This window comes from Colobus angolensis, unplaced genomic scaffold (genome assembly GCF_000951035.1).
Source record: "Colobus angolensis palliatus isolate OR3802 unplaced genomic scaffold, Cang.pa_1.0 Scaffold194, whole genome shotgun sequence".
In the NCBI taxonomy this organism is placed as follows: domain Eukaryota; kingdom Metazoa; phylum Chordata; class Mammalia; order Primates; family Cercopithecidae; genus Colobus; species Colobus angolensis.
In genome coordinates this window covers 1,743,449-1,764,987 of record NW_012115088.1, presented here as the reverse complement: position 1 = coordinate 1,764,987, position 21,539 = coordinate 1,743,449, and the positions used below count along the sequence as shown (strand labels likewise).

The following is a 21,539-nucleotide window of genomic DNA, read 5'->3' as shown; positions in this document are numbered from 1 at the left end:
TGGACCACTCATAAAATACACTAACATGTGTGGCCCCAGGGGACCCGGACCACACGGCCACACCTACATCCCAGATTCTCAGGGGCAGCTTTGGCAGGAAGCTTTCCAGGAGGCAGACAACTGCCCAAAGGGAGCTTTCTACTAGGCCGTCCTGGGGCAGTGGCTCCAATGCTGGGCCACTTACAATTCTTGTTTCTTTCTACTATGAAAAATAGTAGTGAGCTAAGAAAAAAAAATCTCATAATGTTTTAAGAAAGTTTATGAATTTGTGTTGGGCTGCATTCAAAGTTGTCCTGGGCCACATACAGGCTGCGGGTTGGACAAGCTTGTTCTAAATTATGTAGGGCGCTTTTATTTTAAAAATTACTTTTCTAAGGCTTTTCTAAATATCAGTTAAACTTTTACTGAGTAATGCCTGCATGCAAAAGCAGTATGTCCTTCTCAGTGTGATGTGTGAATACATATTAATGTTTCCTTAGCACTGTAATGTCATGGAAATTATAAAGAATTCAAAATAATTTTTTGTTTGCATGTGCATTGGGGGGGGTTTCCTCACAGAATTTCCAGAACAAAAATTGTTTGCTGCCCTGTTGATTAAATGTGTTGTGCAGCTGGAACTCATCCAGACTATCGACAACATTGTCTTCTTCCCAGCCACAAGTAAGAAAGAAGATGCGGAAAACTTAGCTGCAGCGCAGGTAAGGAGATAGGAGGACAGCTGCTTTTTTTGTGTAAGTGGGAAGTTAGCTATAGCAGTCTGGGCTGTAGAGTTAGGCTAGAGAATTAATTTGTGGGGTCTTCATCATACAGATACCCTTTTAAACCATGAGACTGGATCCCATCACAAGGTAGTAAGGTTAGCTAGAGCAGGGAGGAGGGTCAGCAACTGAGCACTAGGAACTTTGTCCTCTACAGCTTCTGGAGAGGAGGCAGCTAGCAGAGACTGAGGACGAGAATCCATGAGGCATGGGGAGGCACGGGGAAGCAGGTGTCAGTTGTCTGGGAAGTCAGATGAAGAAAATGTTTTAAGAAGAAGCATGTGATCAGTCACTTGTTAAATGCTCTGGATAGGTCAAGTGATACTACTCCTGAGAATTGCCTTCTAACTATTTGGAGGACTTTGGAACCTTAACAATGTGTTAAATGTTAAATTGAGGACAAAAGCATAATTGTAATGGGAAGAGAGAGCGAAGAGAGAATGTGGACTCAGCCAGTACTCTGTTAAGAAGTTTTGCTGTAAAGGCACAGAGAATTGTGATAGCTGGAGTGTGAGGGGTTCAAGAGCGGTTTGCTATGTTTTGTTCTCCAGATTGGTGATGTGGCAGTGTGTTCACTGCTAAGAGCTTTCCAGTAGGGAGAGAAAAACTGACTGTAGACAAGAGAGGGGCAATTGCTAGGGCCATGTTTTTGAGTGAATTAGAGATAGTACTTCATACAGAGCGGGAATCACCTGGGGCAGAAGCCCAGATAGTTCCCATGTGGTGGCAGGGGGAGGGCTGGGGGATGGGTTATGGATGCAGGAAGTCTGGTACATTTGGGGTGGGAGCTTGTGAGAGACCTCCTCTGCCAGCTTCTGGTTTCTCACTGAGATGGGAAGAAAAGTCATCTACCATGTGAGATTTGGAAGAATGTTTTAGCTACTTGAGAAGTGAAAACGTGAGCTGGTTGGCCAGGAACATGGCCTAGGCCAAAGTCTGCCAAGGTCTGCCAAAGGCTGGGCCAGCACCAAGCCCACTAGTTTAGAGAGAAACCAGTCTGCTTTCTCTAGTCACACATGACCACACGGCGGTTTTGCCAGCCAGTTACAAAAAAGAAGAGGAGGGGTTGTGAAGGAGAATAATTAAAATCATGATGCATGGACTCCATAGCAGTTGAGAAGAGAAGGGAGGACTTGAGGGGCTGAGGAGCGCAGGGCCAGGGAGTTGGGAGTCCAGGAGGGTCTGGACTGATGGGGGTGGTGGTGCTTGGGGACCAGGATGTGTAACAGAAGATGGACTGTCCCTTACTTTCTGTTAGGTTAGAGCAAGCTGAGTATCTGTGGCTTTCTTGTGAAACTGGTCTTCGGGGAGCATTGAGTTGTAAATTAACTAAAATTATTGTGACTGTGTGTATATGCTGGGGTGGTTTGTTTTCCAAAGAGAGATGCGGTGGACTTTGATGTTCGAGTTGATACGCAAGACCAAGGAATGTACCGCTTTTTAACATCACAACAACTTTTTAAGCTACTGGACTGCTTATTAGAGTCACATAGATTTGCAAAAGCATTTAATTCCAACAACGAACAGAGGACTGCCCTGTGGAAAGCAGGTAAGCTGTGCACGCCTCACATGTAATGTTTACTGTTGATGGATATGGGACAGATACATACAGGTATCAGAACTCATTGACTGTCTACTGTAGGTATCTGCATGTCACTGTGTGTACTTGTGTTCTCTGACCTTAACAGTAGTGAGGTAATCTCACAACCAGGCCCTTTTCTGGTCTGCAGTAAGCCAGATAACTACTTGGGTGAATTTTTTTCCCCCTTGGTCTATTATTTGACCTACATTGTTCTTTCATCTTGTTTACCCAACCTAGACCTTCTTGTTGATACTAACTGACATGATAAAAGCTGTCTTCATTAGGAAATAAACGTGTAAAAGTCACACACACAAAACCTGGCATGTGTATTTGAATGGCTTCTCTGTTTACTGGGAATGGCCAAAGCTCAGAGTGAAGGTGAATTTATTGGGATGTGAGTTATATTTGTTGTAGAACAAGTTAGACATTTTAAACAAAAAGTAAGCTTTTATTGTAAACCAAAGTGACATTGTTAATTTTCTGATTTAAGAAATAGAGCCAGGTACAGTGACTCATGCCTGTAGTTCCGTCTACTTGGGTGGCTGAGGTGGAGGGACTGCTTGGGGCCAGAAGTTTTGAGACCACCCTGGCCAACATAGACCCTGTCTCTACAAGAAATTAAAAATTAGCGGGGCATGGTTTCACATACCTGTAATCCCAGCTACTCGGGAGGCTGAAGTGGGAGGATCACTTGAGCCCAGGAGTTTGAGGCTGCTGATCACACTGCTCCCCTCCAGCCTGGGCAGCACAGTGAGACCCCATCTCTTAAAAAAAGAAAAAAGAAAGAAATATAATTATTAGGTGCCAAACAGTGCTGGGAGGATGAGGGGCAGCAGAATAAGGCAGAGAAAAAGAAGGGGGCTGATAGTTACCGAACATCAAACTCTGTATCAAAAGGGTTTGGTGCTTATGTTTGCTTATTTAAAACAGCTGTGGCATTCTTCTTCCCTTTACAGCCTAACTTCTGGAAAGAGTAATCTGTACTTGTTTTTCCCCTTTTTTCCTACCCAAGTTGTTGCCACCATTCCACTGGGCCTATTCCTGCTGAGCTGATAGACCCTCCTTGTGTCCGCACACACTGGACCCATCAGGCCTCTGACAGAGCAGTTCTCACCTCCTGGAGGTTGCCCCTGTTTATCTGAGAGCCCTCGTGCAGGCAGAGCACAGAGCCCCTTCTACAGCTTTGGGGATTCGAGTGCAGTTTCATGTGAAGGGCTCCACCTTCCCAGGCCACAAGTTATTTTATATTTCATATCCCCAACGTGAATAGAGAGGGAATCCTGGACATGGAAATCACCTTCACATCAGGCTGCTGTGGCTCCGCTTTGTAAGCAGCAGATGCTGATGGCTGAGCACAAACAAAATGTGCCTCCATACGGGCTGCTTCACCTTTACATAAGATGCCTTCCCAAACTAATCCCAGAAACTTCCCCTTTCTGCAGGATTCAAAGGCAAATCCAAGCCCAACCTTCTGAAGCAGGAGACCAGCAGCCTGGCCTGTGGGCTGCGCATTCTCTTCCGGATGTACATGGATGAGAGCCGCGTTAGTGCCTGGGAAGAGGTCCAGCAGAGGCTTTTGAAGTAAGACTCTTGACTGATTTCCATCTTTGACCAGGTAGCCACGTGGTGCCGGGCAGGAAAGGGGCACCGGTGGGACCATGCTGAGAGCTGAGCCTTTGGGGCCTGGATGCCCCTATTCCACAGAGCAATTGTAAAACTTAAATTCAGTCTTGAAGATGAATGTGCTTTAGTGACATGTGGCCAAATCATGTCTAACATGCAGGACAAAGGAGGTTTTCTGTTTTAAAACTGTGAACTGTGTCATTTATAGGCCTTTTTAATGTCGTAAGATAGTCCCATTTTTACAGACCAATCATTTGTGAAAGTGAAAACTTGCCTGCTTGCATTTACTTTGGAAAAAAATATTTGGAGTTTTTCTTAGTGTTACTTTTTTTACTTTTACTTTAAGACAACTAACATGTAAACTCAGGGTAAGAATGAAACATGCCATTCAGAAAGAATACTGCCATCTGCATTGTATTATATCTACTTAAGGAATAGATGTTCTGAGGCCAATTAAATACATTTTAGGATTTTAAGCGGTCACCTAGTTTCTGTTATCCCATTTGATTGACAAGACTAATTGATTAAGGCCCCGCAGGGCCTTGTGATCTAGGGCCTCACAAGGGTCAGTGAAGAGAGGAGTCGCCTCAGATTCCAGCCCAGGTCTCTTGAAACTAAGCTTCACATGTGCCACCTGCCACATAGCAGCTTTGAATTGAAAGAAACTTAGAAAATTAGGAAAATGTGGGTTTCCTGGTAAGTTACAGTGGCTTCTTTTAACATGTTTGGTTTTCTTCCCAATTTGAAAAGCATGTTTATGTTGACACTCCACCTAATGTAAACAGATGGGATCTAACATGTTCTTGAATAGTTCATATTCACTACTATGTTCATGATTGCTCTTTCTCAGTGAATATGGGGACCAGTAGATATACAAGTAACATTAAAGGAAGCCTTTTCTTTTGCAGTGTCTGCAGTGAAGCGCTAAGTTACTTCCTCACTCTAACATCAGAAAGTCATCGGGAAGCCTGGACTAACTTACTGCTTTTGTTTCTAACTAAAGTTCTAAAGATAAGCGATAACAGGGTAAGTATGAGGCTTCGAATCCAGCCCAACAGTTCTAGCCCGATTCGCGTCAGGATGCCGGGTCCCAGAGTCGTCGTGCAAGAGCTCTCAGAGCCGAACCAAGCAGTGCCCAGGCTGCACTGCTGCTTGTGCAAAACCACCAGTGGCCTTGCTGTATCTTCCTCAGTCCTCGCTTTTCTCCCTCCTTACCCAGCTTTGTTCACTAATTAGCAGTTCTCTAGGGGATTCAGTAGGTGAGGGATCAGAATCCCTTGGGATACCTCGACAAGTTCCTGGGTTCCCTCAACATTGAAATTCCCATTGTGACCCCAGGAGTCTCTCCCTTTTCCCCATTCTGCTGTCCAACCACCTGATGACCTTGCACTCTGCCTGCTACTCAAGAATACATCTGGTTCCTGGGCCTGTGCTCCGGGCTGCAGCTGTTCCTTTGGCATATTTAGTGGTTTCAGGTAACCCAGAGTCCCTAGTGAATGGGCCTCATATAAGAATTTTAAACCAGTAGAAATAAAGATAAAATACACACATGACTGTAAACATAAGTGCGTATTTAAAGGTTTTCAAAAATGTACATTCTACTCTTACAAAAAAGTAGCAGCTTACAGCTCACACGTAAGGAAACAGGTTGCTCCGCTGTGGCCCTAGAATAGGTTTAAAAATGCCTGGTGATGTGGCCCAGTACTTGAAAGGCCAAGGGCTCTAAACCCCAGCCTCTGTTACTCCACAGCTGACTTTTTTTGCCATAATATGTCTCACTGCTTCTCTGGATCTGGAGGGGCACAGGGGTAGGAAAGGAGGCTGCAGACTAGAGTTCAGAGATAAAGGAACTACTGTGAAGATACAGCCAAAGTACAGCAATTGAACTGTACATATGAAACGTATGTAGCTTTGCCTGAAGAACTGTTTAGATTTTTCCCCAAAACTTAAAATTTTTATGTAACAAAAGATAAAATTTCAGTAACCCATAGGTTATAAAAACTCAACTCTAGTTTGTAGTCAGTTGTTTTCTTTTGCTTATTGTCCAGGAAAAACAGTGCTAAATTACTAAAAGTTTGTCAAAGATCATACAGGCAAATGTTTTTCGAAGGATATGTAAGTGAGTAGTGTTTGTATGAAGTGAGTTTTTCTAAGTTCCAGAACCCACAGTCACTGCCTGCTGTGGACGCTGCTTTCCTGGCTCCTGCAATCGAGCCCCAGAGTAGTTTGACTCTAGGCAGTTTGAGGCTCTGGAGTTTGCAATCACTACTAATGGAGAAATTCATTTTCCCTGCAGTTTAAAGCTCATGCATCATTCTACTACCCTCTCTTATGTGAAATTATGCAATTTGACTTGATTCCTGAACTTCGTGCTGTTCTTAGAAGATTTTTTCTGCGAATTGGAGTAGTTTTTCAGATATCACAACCACCTGAACAGGAACTTGGAATAAACAAGCAATGATGGGAACTTAATATTTTTGTTGGCGTTTACATCCCTCCGCTCTTTAAAAGGACGCTGGAGCTGAAGTTTCCTACCTGAAAAATGATTTCTCCAGATTGCAGTGTCTGAGAGTTACTGGTAAAGATGCCTAGAACTCTTATTCAAATTTGCAACACTCCAGTCCCTTTTAGTGCGGGCAGATTTTGTGTGTTATATTGGCCTCATGTTGAGCAGAAAGCCTGTTTAAACAGTGTCAGCTCATGCTCACGGGTCCTTCCCTGTCTTCCACGGCAGGAAAAGCCCCACATGTTTTTGGCAGGTGTGGAAGTGAAACTTACCCAAAGAACTATAGATGTAAAGATTGAACTTCTACAAGAAGTACAACTCAGGAGAGCTGTATTTTGAAGGATAAAATGTTTATAATTGGGGAGTGGGGAGAGAAGAAGAAATTATTGTTCATGGTAAAAGATATTTAGCAACTATGGTATTCTTATTCTGAAGATTTTTGCACACTCAGGCTATCTGAGATACTGGTAATCATCCTGTGAAAAATGTACAGAGATGCAGGTCTGTAATATAAAAATCTTAAACATTATATAGTTCTTCCTGCACTGTTTTCTTTCTTTATTTTCTTATTCATTTGCTAAATACGCATAATATTTTGTCAAATGCACTAAACATTTGGGTGGAACTTTCTTTTTTATTTTGTGGGGATTTTTAGTTTGGCCCTTTTTGGTGGGTGGTGATTTTGAGGCTTTAACATGCCCAGAAGCTGTTGTGGCCGACACTTCAACAACAGGGAAAAAAGGTAGAAAATATCCCTACTGACAGTAACCACCTGTCACATATTTCTCTTAGGGCTTTTAAAGATGAGCCATTAAAATAGAATGATCCTTTATGGACCAAAACTTGAAAAATGAATCCAGATTGCTGTCATTTTCTTTTCTTTTGGGTGGTGGGGCTTGATGTAGATTTTATTCTATGTACAGAATTTAATGTTGAATATATTAAAATAACAAATCTGGCATGGTTTGCGGAGGTTAGATTTACTGGAAATGTATTCATACTGTGAATTGTGCTCTGATGGTTAAAAGACAAGATTGTCAAGCATTCCGTATTAACAGTGGATGTAGAAAATTTTTTCAGACGGATAAAATGTATATGGTACAGATGTAAAGTTTTCTATGTAAAAAATTCTGTACAACTTTCTGTACAATATTGATTCTCATCTGGCATATTCTAATCAGGTTATAGGTCAATAAAGTTTTTGAAATATTTCATCAGTGCAATCAAAACCTGTATAACCCACCCCCATGTTTCATTGATTCTTTTCTATTAAGGCCAAACTACTATGGAAAAGACATTTTCAGCCAGAACTACAAATTCAGTATTGTTTGGTTCTGGTATTTTCTTTCCAGCTTCCAGCATTAGATCCTCCCTCACACTGTACTTACCATAGAATATTTATTTTTAAGGCAGTTTTTAAAATTTTTAGAGACTGGATCTCACTCTGTTGTCCAGGCTGGAGTGCAGTGGTATGATCACAGCTCACTGTAGCCTCAAACGGGGTTCACATGATTCTCACAGTCCACCCTCCCCAGTAGTAAGGACTGTAGGCACACAACACTATACTTGGCTAATTAAAAAACTTTTTTTTTTGTAGAGATGGGATCTCACTATATTGCCCAGACTGGTCTCAAACTCTTGGACCTGAAGTGATCCTCCCAAATCAGCCTCCCAAAGTGCTGGGATTATAGGCGTGAGCCACCATATCCAGCCCAAAAATCTTTTGATATTTTGCATATTAATAACCTAGCATCAGGCTACACTACTTGAGTGCTGAAAAGAGCTAAAGTTCTCTTCAGCACAGTTTGCAATATTGTGTGTTTGAGGAGTCAGTTGAAGTTGTGTGGTATATGGCATTAAACAAAAATGGAACGTGTCAATATCATCTAACATGGTTGTGTTAAAGAGGAAAAGTATTCATTCTTTGCTTTCACACCTCTCTTAGATAATGAACAGTTACTGAACAATGCATTTGTAAGTGTGCCGTATTTGTTACCCCTGAGACAGCTCTGTTCAAGCCCAGCTGGATGCTAGAGCTGGGAGCCACTGTGACCTTGCTGTGCGAGGGTAAGTGTTCCACACAACCTGGCAGTTGATTATTTAATAGTGTAGTATTAGGACTCTTCTTCTAGAAGAGTCAGAGGCTTTCTTCTTACTTTCAGATGACAATAGAACAAATCTTTACTAGTAAAGCAAACGATGGTCCAATTAGAAAATCAATCAAATATAAAATTTATAACTAGCCAAAACTCAAAATATCAGTAATTTGTCTGATATTATCTACCATTAATTACATCAGAGGAAGTATTGGAGAAGCAGTGCCTGGGGATGTTCTCAGCTGTCATAGTTGTGAAGATTCTAATCTGAGTCAGAATTTCATAATGTGAATGACTCCTTTTTTTTTTTTTTTTTTTTTTTTTTTTTTTTTTTGAGGCGGAGTCCCGCTCTGTCCCCCGGGCTGGAGTGCAGTGGCCGGATCTCAGCTCACTGCAAGTTCCGCCTCCCGGGTTTACGCCATTCTCCTGCCTCAGCCTCCCGAGTAGCTGGGACTACAGGTGCCTGCCACCTTGCCCGGCTAGTTTTTGTATTTTTCGTAGAGACGGGGTTTCACCGTGTTAGCCAGGATGGTCTCGATCTCCTGACCTTGTGATCCGCCCATCTCGGCCTCCCAAAGTGCTGGGATTACAGGCTTGAGCCACCACGCCCGGCCGACTCCTTTTTTTAAAAAGTATCATTTACTGAGTGATTGGAAAACTCACATGGACTCACTTATCCAAGTTCCATGGTAGTGGAACAAGAAGACGACTCCCGTCTCTCTGTCCTTGACTCCCGGGTATCCCCACCTCTGTTCAACCTCCAGAAAACTAGTCTAGAAAGCTCCATAGTAGTTAAAATAAAAAGATTTTAGTAATTAAAATAAAATTTATTTATATCAAGTAGTAATAATATAAATTAGTAACTTAAGACAAATGCCTTCATTGCAATAAAAATAGAAGCAGAAAGGTGTAACATTTAACGTATGGCTTACAAGCATACAAGCAATTACAGTTCCCTTCATTTCTGTATCAGTAGCTACAAATGACATGAGATAGGACATCTGATTGCGTCACACAGAAACTGGAATAATCACAGCTACAATAGATGTACCTACTGAATGAATTCTTTTGCATGGAGGTAACAATGGAAAATGTGCCTGTAACAAAGGGGAGTCTGGTTTTACAGGACGGTTAAGACACTTACCTTATCTTAATGACAAGCAGAATTCAACATACGCACATGCAGTAGTTCAGTTCATTACCACCCTAATTTATGACAAAATTGTGCAAAAATAATTCTATACAATTCTGTTATATAAATCAATAATCATGGCCTTGTATTTATTTACACAATATATATCATAATTTTATATACAGATGGAAAAAAAGTAACTTTCAGGTAGGGGCCAAAAGTAGGACATATTATTGAAGGTACAGATTTACCATTCCTTTCACCTTAAAAGGCACTACTGGGTCCAATACAGGTTTATTTTAACCATGTGCAGTCGACAGGCCCTGCCAAGTGAAAGTGCCTGGTTTTCCAGGAACCTGCTGCTGCTCCTGGTTCAGCTGCTCTGCCATGAAGCGTTTCAGTGTTTCTGAAGTGCCAGGGCGGAGCCAGGGCTCAGTTGCTACAGAGTTTGATCCGTCATCCCCTATGTGTTGCACGATGTCATCAGGATCAACCAGTGAACTCTCGTCATCTACAGGAGGCAAGGGACACATGACTCAGGTAACAGGCAGGCAGGAGACATAAGCGCAGGTCTCCTGCAGTCCAACTCATTACAACTCGGCATTTCCCCACAATGTCATATCCTGAACTCTGTTTTGGTTAGACTCACCCCACCCTATTTTAGAGGGAGGAGAGCAGGCCCACAAAGGCGTCAATTTTGTAAAACAAAAGATGATCAACTGAGTAAGCTGACTCCATGGCACTACCAACCAGAGGAATTCCAAGTATATCAACGGCACCTATCCACCAAAGTCAACAGAAGGAATGTAGATAGTTTTATTTTGTAACTCTTAACCTCAGGAGAAGCCTAATGGCTACACATAATTTTATTTTTTTTAGCAAGGTTTGGAGAATACTCTTCAACCTACAACACTGCTATAAGGAAATTAAGTTATTTTGGGAAAACACTAGTTGGAATGAGATTACTTCCATTCTTAAAACATCTAAGAAGGCCATGTCCAGTCAATGAAGAGGTAGCTCTTTGTTTCGTTCTTTAATTGAATTTGTACTCAACTTCTGTGTTTTACTTATTATTAGGTATAGTAATAGGAAACTCTGCCTACCCTGTGATGTCATATTCTTCTTTCTTTATTTTTTTTTTTGAGACGGAGTCTCGCTCTGTCGCCCAGGCTGGAGTGCAGTGGCGCGATCTCTACTCACTGCAAGCTCCGCCTCCCAGGTTCACGCCATTCTCCTGCTTCAGCCTCCCGTGTAGCTGGGACTACAGGCGCCCGCCACCTCGCCCGGCTAATTTTTGTATTTTTAGTAGAGACAGAGTTTCACCGAGTTAGCCAGGATGGTCTCGATCTCCTGACCTCTTGATCCGCCCGTCTCGGCCTCCCAAAGTGCTGGGATTACAGGCGTGAGCCACTGCGCCCTGCCTTTTTTTTTTTTTTTTTTTAATTACATCTGGTCTGTGAAGGATTGGTATGTGCAATCAATCCACATCATAACAAAAAGCTCCTACTTGAAAGGACAATGTTAAAAAACAGTGTAGACGTTAAAAACCTTCTGAAAAAGATTCTTAAAATGCTGTCTTCTCTCAGATATATTCCTGTTAAATATTAATTCAGTTTGTTGGGTCTAAAAGAAAATGCCTTGTAGTTGGAAAGAAGACATCCTTTCCTACTGTCCCATCAATCAACCATGTCTGCTTGTGTTTGGTATGGAATTACCACCATTAGAACACACCACACCTTGACTGCTAGGTAGACAGTATATGAGTACAGTTTTAAATTAATACAGTATTAAAGGTAGAATCTAAAAAACATCTTGAGACTGTAATGTAGATTAACAGACTAAAGAGCATTTCCCAAATAGACCACTATTTGCTAAAACTAATATTACCAATATGAAATTGTCCCATTATCCCAGTGAGTAATAGCGTTCATATAAAAAAGGGTGGTACAGGGCTGGCAGGGTAGCTCCTTGGGTGTCCATCCTGCCTTGTGCTCTATGACTAGCTTTAACCTGCAAGTCACAAAAATACACTCATAATGAGGAGACTAGCTTTATTTGACCTCTGAGGCTTTGTCCATGGTGTGGAAAGCCAAATAAGAAGGTAAAAATTTTCTTTGTAGTACTACAAATTTACAGCGTGTTAAAGAACTCAGTCTTAAGGCTAATTTCTAATAACGTTTTATTACTAAAGTTTTAGTAAAGTGATTACTATATCATATAGCATTTTCTCTGCTGAAAGCAAAGCCTGGATATATTTAATAAGCAAAAACTATTTTATCTGTTTAGACTCCACTCTAAAATGGGCACCCTCTCTGATAGAGAAAATCTGATGCAAACTTAATCCTGAGGTCTGGTTTTGCTCAATAGTTACTATGTCTTAGGCCATACAACTCAAAGGACTTCAAACTCATTCCATCTATCCCTCAGACGTTAGTGGAAGCCTTGAGTAAGAAAGTTTAAAAGTTCATACAGGATTCTGCTATAGGCCATTACACTTGGTCATTTACCTGTACTAATAGGTTTATTGTGAAGTTCATTCAGTCTTCGCATTCGTTCCTCATTTCTCATTCTAAGCTGATCAACATTTACACTGGATGTAGATTTTAGAGAGAGACCATCTGGTGCTACATTAGGACGACTGCTATCCTGTAGTCAGAAAACAGAACTTCAGAAAGTCATTAACATAAAGTATGTTCACAAATCAGTGATTCAGGGCCAGGAATGGTGACTCTCGGTAATCCCAGCACTTTGGGAGGCCAAGGCAGCCAGATCACCTGAAGTCAGGAGTTCGAGACCAGCATGACCAACATGGTGAAACCCCATCTCTACTAAAAATACAAATTAGCTGGGCATGCTGGCGGGCGCCTGTAGTCCCCAGCTACTTGGGAGGCTGAGGCAGGAGAATCACTTTAACGCAAGAGGCGGAGGTTGCAGTGAGCCAAGATTGTGCCACTGGACTCCAGCCTGGGAGACAGAGACAGAGACTGTATTTCAGGAAAAAAAAAAAAAATCGACAAATCAAAACATCCTCTTGCCCTCAAATGTACATTGTGATGAACAAAATAAAACAAATGGAAATATGGAGCACTTTATATTATGGCTCCTATGCTTATCCATGCAAGCTCAGATGACTCAGTCAAGGATAAGGAGTAACATTTGTGATGACAGAAATGCTGCCAGTCTGGATAAAGCTTGGGAATTATAGGACACAAAAGGAAAAAAACTGAAGCAGCAGGGGCTGAGACAGTCCAGCTGTAATCAAGGCAGTGTGGTACGGACATAAGAAAAGACACGTAGATCAATGTAAGAGTAAGAAGAATACAGAAGTAAATCCTTAACGTTTACAGATGAGTTAACAAAATGCAATGGGAGAACAGTCTTTCAACAAATGCTGCTAGAACAACTGGATGGCCACATGCAAAAGAATGGACTTGGACCCCTGCACCTCACACCCTATGCAAAAATTAAAGTGTATCACAGACCTACAATTAAGAACAAACTGAAAGAAAACAAGTAAATCTTCATGATCTTGTGCTAGGCAATGGTTTCTTAAGTAAGACACCAAAAGCCCAAGAGAGATTGATGAGTTGGACCTCATCAAAATTAAAAACTTCTGTGCTTCAAAGAACACCATCAAGGAAGTTAAAAAGATACAGAATGGGAAAAAAGATATGAAAATCACACATTGATAACCAGACTTGTAGCCAGAATGTAAAAGAACTCTTACAACTCAATAAAAAGACAATTCAATTTGAAAATGGGCAAAGGGCTGGGCACGGTGGCTCACGCCTGTAATCCCAGCACTTTGGGAGGGGAGGCAGGCGGATCACCTGAGGTTAGGAGTTCCAGACCAGCCTGGCCAACATGGCGAAACCCCGTCTTTACTAAAAATACAAAAATTAGGCATGTTGGCATGCACCTGTAATCCCAGCTACTCAGGAGGCTGAGGCAGGAGAATCCCTTGAACCCCAGTGGGGCAGAGGGTGCAGTGTGCTGAGATCACACCACCACACTGCAGCCTGGGCGACAGAGCGAGACTCTGTATTTAAAAAAAAAAAAAAAAAAAGCAAAAGTTTGAATAGACATATCTCCTAACAAAATATACAACTGGCTAATAAGCACATGAAAAGATGTTCAATGTCATTAGAGAAACGCAACTCAAAACCACCATGACACTACTTTACACTCAGTGGCTAAAATCAAAAGACACTAAGTGACGGCAGGACACAGAGGAATTACAGCCTTCATACACTGGCGATGGGAAGGTAACGTGGTACAACCACTTTGGAAAACAGTCTAGTACTTCCTCAAAATGCTAAATACAAAGTGTCCATATAACCCAACAATTTTCCTCCTAGCTATATATATTCAAGAGTAATAAAAACATCAAAAACTTGTACATGAACATTAATAGTATCCATAAGAGCTAAAAAGTGAACACAACCCAAATATCTATTAATTGTTAAATGGATAAACAAAATGTGGGATACTAATACAGTGGAAAATTATTCATCACTAAAGAGGCATCAGTACTGGCACATGCTACAACATGAATGACCTTCAAAAGCAGACAGACAAATCCAGTCACAAATAACCATAGAGTGTATGATCTCTTTATATTAAATGTCCAGAAAAGGCACATCTAAGTAGACTGGTAGTTGCCTAAGGCAAAAAGCAAAGCTATTTTCACCTGGTAATGCTGTACATATAATAACGCAAATAGCATCTGTTACTTGGTGAGAGCTCTCTGCACACATGGGTCAGTGCTAAATGCTTCACATTAACTGTATCTTAATGTCATATAAAAGGAAACACACACAGAGTTTAAGAAATTGCCCAAGCTGCCTACCCAACAAGGAGGTGACATTGTTGGGACATAAACTCCAAAGCCTCTACTTTTTACTGGCTATACCGTAAAGCTGGGGAGCAGAGTGAGGAGAACATGGGTTTGAATCTCAGCCTTCTTGCCCATATGACCTTGGCAAGTCATTTGACTGAAATGAAGATGACGTCTATATCACAGAATTAGGTTATTATGAGGCTTTTTGATAAATGGCATCAGTTCCTTCTTGTGCCTCTCTGAAATCCATATATTCTGCAGGAGAAGGAAGTTTGGGATGCAGAACTACTTACAGCCACCCCAGGAGACAAGAAAATACTATTATTATCTGGAAGAAGCCAAAGCAGCAGAATTCAATAGCTACCCAAGGTCATCCAGTCAAGGCTGAGCCTAGATTCAGACCCATGTCTGAATTTCAAGCAAGTGCTCTTTCTTTATGGGGCCACACAGATTTAGCATGGGTCAGAACCCAGACCTCTCATTCTTCTAAGCTGAAAAGGGGGAGAAAAGAAGTTTCATACACACAATGTCTACTCCTTTCCATTTGTTCCTCCTGCGCTCCCGTGCAGAGGGCAACTGTGATGGTGGAGGGAGGACGTCATCTTCAATGGCAGGATATGTCTCACCGTAAGCACCTAAGAGGACCCCAAAAAGCAGAAGGAGTCTTAATACCGCTTCAAATCTTACCCAGAGCTAAACCAAGAGCCTGTCTTTTAATTACATTTTGCTTACGATACCATGAAATACACTCAATTTAAGTGTACATACACAGTTCGGTGATTTTTTTAAGTAAATTTACAGAGTTGTGCAATCATCACTTTAAAGTAGAGCATTTCCATCACCTTAAACAGCTCCTTTGTGCCCACTGGCAATCACTCCCCACTCCTACTTGCTGGCCCTGGGCGAACACTGCTCTGTTTCAACAGATTTACCTTACCTAACACCAAACATAAATGGAATTCTACAACTTAATCTTATGTGTCTTTTCTTTTTTTTTTTTTTTTTTTTTTTTTTTGGAGTGCAGTGGCCGGATCTCAGCTCACTGCAAGCTCCGCCTCCCGGGTTCACGCCATTCTCCTGCCTCAGCCTCCCGAGTAGCTGGGACTACAGGCGCCCGCCACCTCGCCCGGCTAGTTTTTTGTATTTTTTTAGTAGAGACGGGGTTTCACCGTGTTAGCCAAGATGGTCTCGATCTCCTGACCTCGTGATCCGCCCGTCTCGGCCTCCCAAAGTGCTGGGATTACAGGCTTGAGCCACCGCGCCCAGCCTTATGTGTCTTTTCGCTTAGCGATAAGGTGTATGAGATTCATCTGTGCTGTGCCATGTTTGTTTATTACATTTTACTGCTGAGTAATACTCCATCATATGGATATATCATATTTTGTCTATGCATTTACCAGTAAATGGACATTTGCTAGTTGCTAGCAATTATGAATAACACTGCTATGAACATTCACATTCAAGTTTTTGTGTGGACGTATCTTCTCACTTCTTTGGGTTATTGAACCAGAAATGAAATTGCTGGGTATTATGGTTAACTCTGTTCTGCATTTTGAGGAACTACCAACTTATTTACATTTTACATTTTAAGAAGGTTCCAATTTCCCCACATCCTCACCAACACTTGGTATTGTCGGTCTTTTTGCTTATAATCATTCAAGTGGACCGGTAGCTAATTTGACATGAACAAATAGCCTACAGCATCTACGGTAACTTCCACAGCTCCTTTGAAAAAAATTATACCTAAAGAAAAGTTAGAATAATACACATACTTAGAATCACCATTAGTTACTTTGCCAATTTCTATATATATTTGGGGGGATGCTGTTTTTGCCAAGCCACTTTGCTACACCAATACATTGGAGACATCATGGCATTTTGTCTCTAAATATTTCAGTGTGTACCCTCTAAGAAAAAGGACTGGCTCCTATACTGCAAAAATCTAATTATAACATTCAGAAAATTTAACATTTATACAAAACTATCATCATTTAACATACAATTGATATCCAATTTTCCAAATGTATACTGTATGGGTTTTTAACAATAGGAATAACTTTTATTGAATAAGATGTGGGGCTTTCTATAATTCTAAAATAAGTTTTGGGTCCTTCCATGCCTTTCCATGGTTTAGTAGCTCATTTTGTTTTAGCGCTGAAAAATACTGCATTGTCTGGATGTACCACACTTTATCCATTCACCTACTGAAAGACATCTTGGCTGCTTCCAAGTTTTAGCAATTATGAATAAAGGTGCTATAAATATCTGCGTGCAGGTTTCTTTATGGACAAGCTTTCAACTCCCTTAGGCAAATACCAAGGAGTATATATGCTGAACTGTATTATGTTTATTTTTGTAAGAAATTGCCACCCTGTCGTCCAAAATTGACTACAATTTTGCAAGCCCACCAGCAATGAATGAGAGTTCCTATTGCTCCAAAACCTTGCCAGCATTTGGTGTTAGTGTTTTGAATGCTGGCCATTCTAGCAGGTATGTGGTGGTATCTCATTTTAATTTACAATTCTCTAATGTGTTACCAGGCGGGTCCTTGTTCTTAGAACTCCCAAGATGGTGGCGGGCCACTTCCAAGATGGTGGCAAACCTCTTGTTCTCTGACCTGGGGTTCCTGGCCTCACAGATTCCAAGGAACGGAATCTTGGGACATGCAGTGAGTGTTATAGCTCTATTAGAAGCCAGGGGTCACAGAAGAGAACCATGGGTCACAGAAGAGAACCAGCGTCTAGTGTTCAGCTCGATTAGGACAAACCCAGGCACTTAGTCGTGCAGGAACAATGGCGAGCCTTTAGCCTGACGGGGAGCGGGCAATGGGCGCCACCTCGCTGGATCAGAAGTGCACCGGATACCCTGAGAGATCAGGAGGGGTGGAAGTCAGAGGCAGGTCTGCGACGGCAGCAAACAACACTGGGAGACAGCAAGCGAATGCTCAGCTCGAGCCGTAACAAACACAGACCAGAAGAGCATGCAGTTGCAAGATTTAATAGAGTGAAAACAGAGCTCCCATACAATGGGAGGGGACCCAAAGGGGGTTGCCATCCCCAGCTCCAATGCCTGGGTTTATATCCTGATCATTGTTCCTCCCCCTGTGCTCTCAGGCGATATATGATTTGACTATTTTTTAATCTCCTGCTTTAGCCTAATTTGTATTTTAGTGAGCCCGCTTTACTACCTGATTGGTTGGGTGTGAGCTGAGTTACAAGCCCCATGTTTAAAGGTGGGTGCAGTCACCTTCCCAGCTAGGCTTAGTAATTCTTAGTCGGCCTAGGAAATCCAGCCAGTCCTGTCTCTCAATAGCATCCTTACATAGTCTTATTATCTTTATGGTGATGTGTGGTGCAAGTCTTGCTCAATCTTTTAATCAGGTTTTTTATTTTCTTATTGTTGAGTTTTAAGATTTCTTTGTATATTTTGGGTAACAGTCCTTTATCTGACATGTCTTTTGCAAATATTTTCTTACAGTCTCTGTCATGTCTTAATCATTCTCTTAATTAACAGTGTCTTTTATAGAGCAGAGCAGGTTTTTAATTTTTACAAAGTCCGGCTTATCAGTTATTTCTTTGGTTTTGTATCTGAAAGTCATCACCATACCCAAAGTCATCTAGATTCTCTGTTGTTATTGTCTGAGTTTTTCAATTTAGCATTTTACATTTAGATGTAAGATCAACTTTGAGTTAATTTTTGTGAAGGGTGTAAGATCTGTGTCTAGGTTTATTTTTTCACATGCAGATGTCCTGCTGTCCCAGCACTATTTGTAGAAAAGACTGTCTTTTCTCAATCATAATACTGCCTTTGGTCCATTGTCAGTACTGCCTTTGGTCTTTTGTCAGAGATCAGCTGACTATATTTGCATGAGTCTATTTCTTTTTCTGAGACAAGGTCTTTCTCTGTTGCCCAGGCTGGAGTTCAGTGGTGTGATCATAGCTCACGGCAGCCCCGAACTTCCAGGTTCAAGTAATCCTCCCACCTCAGCCTCCCAAATAGCTAGGACTTCAGGGATGTGCCACCACATTGGCTAATTTAATTTTTTTTTTTTTTTTTTTGGTAGAGACAAGGTCTTGCTTTGTTACCTTGTTGCCCAGGCTGGTCTCAAACTCCTGGCCTCAAGTAGCCTCCCAAAGATGTGAGCCACTGTGCCCAGCCTGCATAAGTCTATTTCTGGGCTCTATATTCCATTCAGCTGGTCTATTTGTCTAGTCTTTCACCAATGCCACATTGTCTTGTTTATTATAACTTTATCATAACTCTTGAAGTCAGCTGTGACAGTCCTCCAACTCTGTTCTCTTTAAACATTGTGTTGGCTATTCTGGATCTTTTGCCTTTCCAAATGAACTTTAGAATCAGTTTGTTGTTATCCACATAATAACTTGCTGGGATTTTTATTGGGATTGTACTAAATCTATAGATCAAGTTGAGAAGACCTGACATCTTGACAATACTGAGTCATCCTGTGCATGGTCATGGAATGTATCTCCATTTATTTAGTCGTCCTTCAATTTCATCAGTTTTGTAGTTTTCCTCAGGCAGTTCTAGATAGATAAGATAGATAGATAGATAGATAGATAGATAGATAGATAGATAGATAGATAGATAGATAGATACCTACTTCAGTATTTCTTGGGGGAATGCTAATGTAAGTGGTATTGTGTTTTTAATTTCAAATTTCACTTGTACATTGCTGGCATATTTTTAAGTGCCTGAGTTTTATATATTAATCTTGTATCCTGCAACTTTATCATAACTGCTTACTAGTTCCAGGAGGTTTTTAGTTGATTTCTTCAGATTTTCTATAGACAATCATATCATCTGTAAACAAAGACAATTCTATTTCTCCCTTTCCAATCAGTACACCTTTTATTTCCTTTTCTGCCTTACTGCTAGTATTAGCTAGGACTTCCAGTATGCTGTTAATCAGTGGTGAGAAAGGACATCCTGATCTTAGCAGGAAAGCTTCTAGTTTCTCATCATTATGATGTTAGCTGTAGGACTTTGTAGATGTTCCTTATCAAGTTGCAGAAGTTTCCCCTCTATTCTGAGTTGGCTGAGTTACCATAAATGGGTGGTAGACTTTAGGTTATCAGATTTGTGGGCACAGAGTTGTTCATGGTATTCTTGGACTATTTTGTTTTGTTTTGTTTTGTTTGTTTTGTTTTTTAATTAAAACACTGAGGTTATTTCACGTGTATATTTTTATCTCCCCACCATTTCCATGTCTGACCACCACTACTACTATGTCCTATCATGACATTCCACACATACTTAAAACCAAGCTAAGGGTGAAGTTGCATCTTTAAGAACTTAACAGGTATTGTGGACAACACATTCTTGGCAATGGAACCTGGACAACACTTATCAAACACGGTAGGGAAAGTTCTCACTCTGCATTATAAAAAGGACAGCCAGATTTCAACTGTTAAAGAAATGAAATAAGATGGAAAATTTTTAACAAATTGCTTAAACTATTTTCTTAAAGAGACTTCCTCCACTGCCAGAGATCTTGAATAGCCTCCTGATCAATCATCCAGAAGCAATTCTTCACATAATTAATGAATTTGGCTTCCACTTTGGGAAAAGAACCACCTTTTTCTATACTTGCTTGCATTTTTGCTTTAATGTCTTCTACAGAACTAAGTCCTTTTGGTGTTTTAGGAGTTTTTTCCTGTTTTTTGAAGGATTCTTGTCCTGTTGATCTGGGTGTTGATGATGCTTTTGAGTCTTTTCCATTCTGATTTGACTTTTGTGCATTTATGGCTGAAGTATCTTGTATAGATTTCTTCACTGGCGCTTTTTCATCAGATTCCTCATCATCAAAATCATCATCATCTTCATCTTCATCTTCATTAACAGCAAGTTTTACTTTTTTCTGTGGAACCCTGCTACCACCTCAGGGGCAGACTGCTTTCCAGATATACTTAAGAGTTTCACATCCTCCTCCTCTTCATCTTCTGACTCTGCATCTTCCTCCACAACTACTAAGTGCTATCCACTAATATGCACTGGCCCTGAACCACACTTCAACCATAAGAGCACTGGTGGTGTGATTTCAAAGCCCCCAAGGGAAACCACTGGCTGTACAGACATTTTCAAAGTTGCCAGTGTTACTTTAATTGGACTGCCTTCGTAATTCATTGCTTCTGCTTCAATAATGTGCAATTCATCCTTTACACCAGCACCAGCCCCTAAACTGAACGTTCTTAAAGATAACTGGTGCTCATTTTCATCATTATCTACCTTAAAGTGATAATCTTTGTCAGCCTTTAGTTCACAACCAAAAAGATAGTTCTGGGGCCTCAGGACTCATGTCCATGTCCATCAAATCTTCCATCAGTGGTGGCACCCACTTAGGTAGGAAAGAAGGTGGACAGAGATAAATGACCACTACTCAAGAGAACAGCCAAGCAGAACGGAATCACACCAGGATCTTGGACTATGTTTTTTGTTTTGTTTTGAGACGGAGTCTTGCTCTGTTGCCCAGGCTAGAGTGCAGTGGTGCGATCTCAGCTCACTGCAAGCTCCGCCTCCCGGGTTCATGCCATTCTCCTGCCTCAGTCTCCTGAAGAGCTGGGACTACAGGTGCCCGCCACCACGCCTGTTTTTTGTTGTTGTTTTTGGTATTTTTAGTAGAGACGGGGTTTCACCATGTTATCCAGGATGGTCTCGATCTCCTGACCTTGTGATCCACCCGCCTAGGCCTCCCAAAGTGCTGAGATTACAGGCTTGAGCCACCGCGCCCAGCCAACTATGTTTTCAATGTTCGTGGGACCTGTAGTGATATGCCCCCTAACCTTTTTTTTTGGACAGAATCTCGCTCTGTCACCCAGGCTGGAGTGCAGTGGCACGATCTCAGCTCACTGTAACCTCCATCTCTTGGTTCAAGCAATTCTCCTGCCTCAGCCTCCCAGGTAGCTGGGACTAAGGGCACGCGCCACCATGCCCAGCTAATCTTTATGTTTTTAGTAGACACCCGGTTTTGCCAAGTTGACCAGA

At 41.5% G+C, this 21,539-nt stretch overlaps 2 protein-coding genes and 1 pseudogene across 4 annotated transcripts in view; 1 reads left to right on the top strand and 2 right to left on the bottom strand.

The window, feature by feature from the left end:
* ARFGEF1 (ADP-ribosylation factor guanine nucleotide-exchange factor 1 (brefeldin A-inhibited)) overlaps window positions 1-7,689 on the top strand; it is a 107,435-nt gene extending 99,746 nt beyond the window's left edge. Inside the window, exons 34-38 of the mRNA XM_011940903.1 lie at window positions 559-698; window positions 2,139-2,307; window positions 3,783-3,921; window positions 4,872-4,989; window positions 6,260-7,689. Coding sequence (XP_011796293.1) covers window positions 559-698; window positions 2,139-2,307; window positions 3,783-3,921; window positions 4,872-4,989; window positions 6,260-6,424 — 731 coding nt within the window. The 3' untranslated portion in view covers window positions 6,425-7,689. The remainder of the gene's footprint in view (window positions 1-558; window positions 699-2,138; window positions 2,308-3,782; window positions 3,922-4,871; window positions 4,990-6,259) is intronic.
* Window positions 7,690-9,363: 1,674 nt separating this feature from the next.
* CSPP1 (centrosome and spindle pole associated protein 1) overlaps window positions 9,364-21,539 on the bottom strand; it is a 126,881-nt gene continuing 114,705 nt past the window's right edge. For all 3 annotated transcript variants that reach the window (XM_011940905.1, XM_011940904.1, XM_011940906.1), the window contains 3 exons: window positions 15,063-15,172; window positions 12,205-12,343; window positions 9,364-10,208 (listed from right to left, as the gene is read on the bottom strand). In XM_011940905.1, the coding sequence (XP_011796295.1) occupies window positions 9,997-10,208; window positions 12,205-12,343; window positions 15,063-15,172 (461 nt within the window). In that variant the 3' untranslated portion in view covers window positions 9,364-9,996. The remainder of the gene's footprint in view (window positions 10,209-12,204; window positions 12,344-15,062; window positions 15,173-21,539) is intronic.
* LOC105510908 lies at window positions 20,012-20,993 on the bottom strand (annotated as a pseudogene).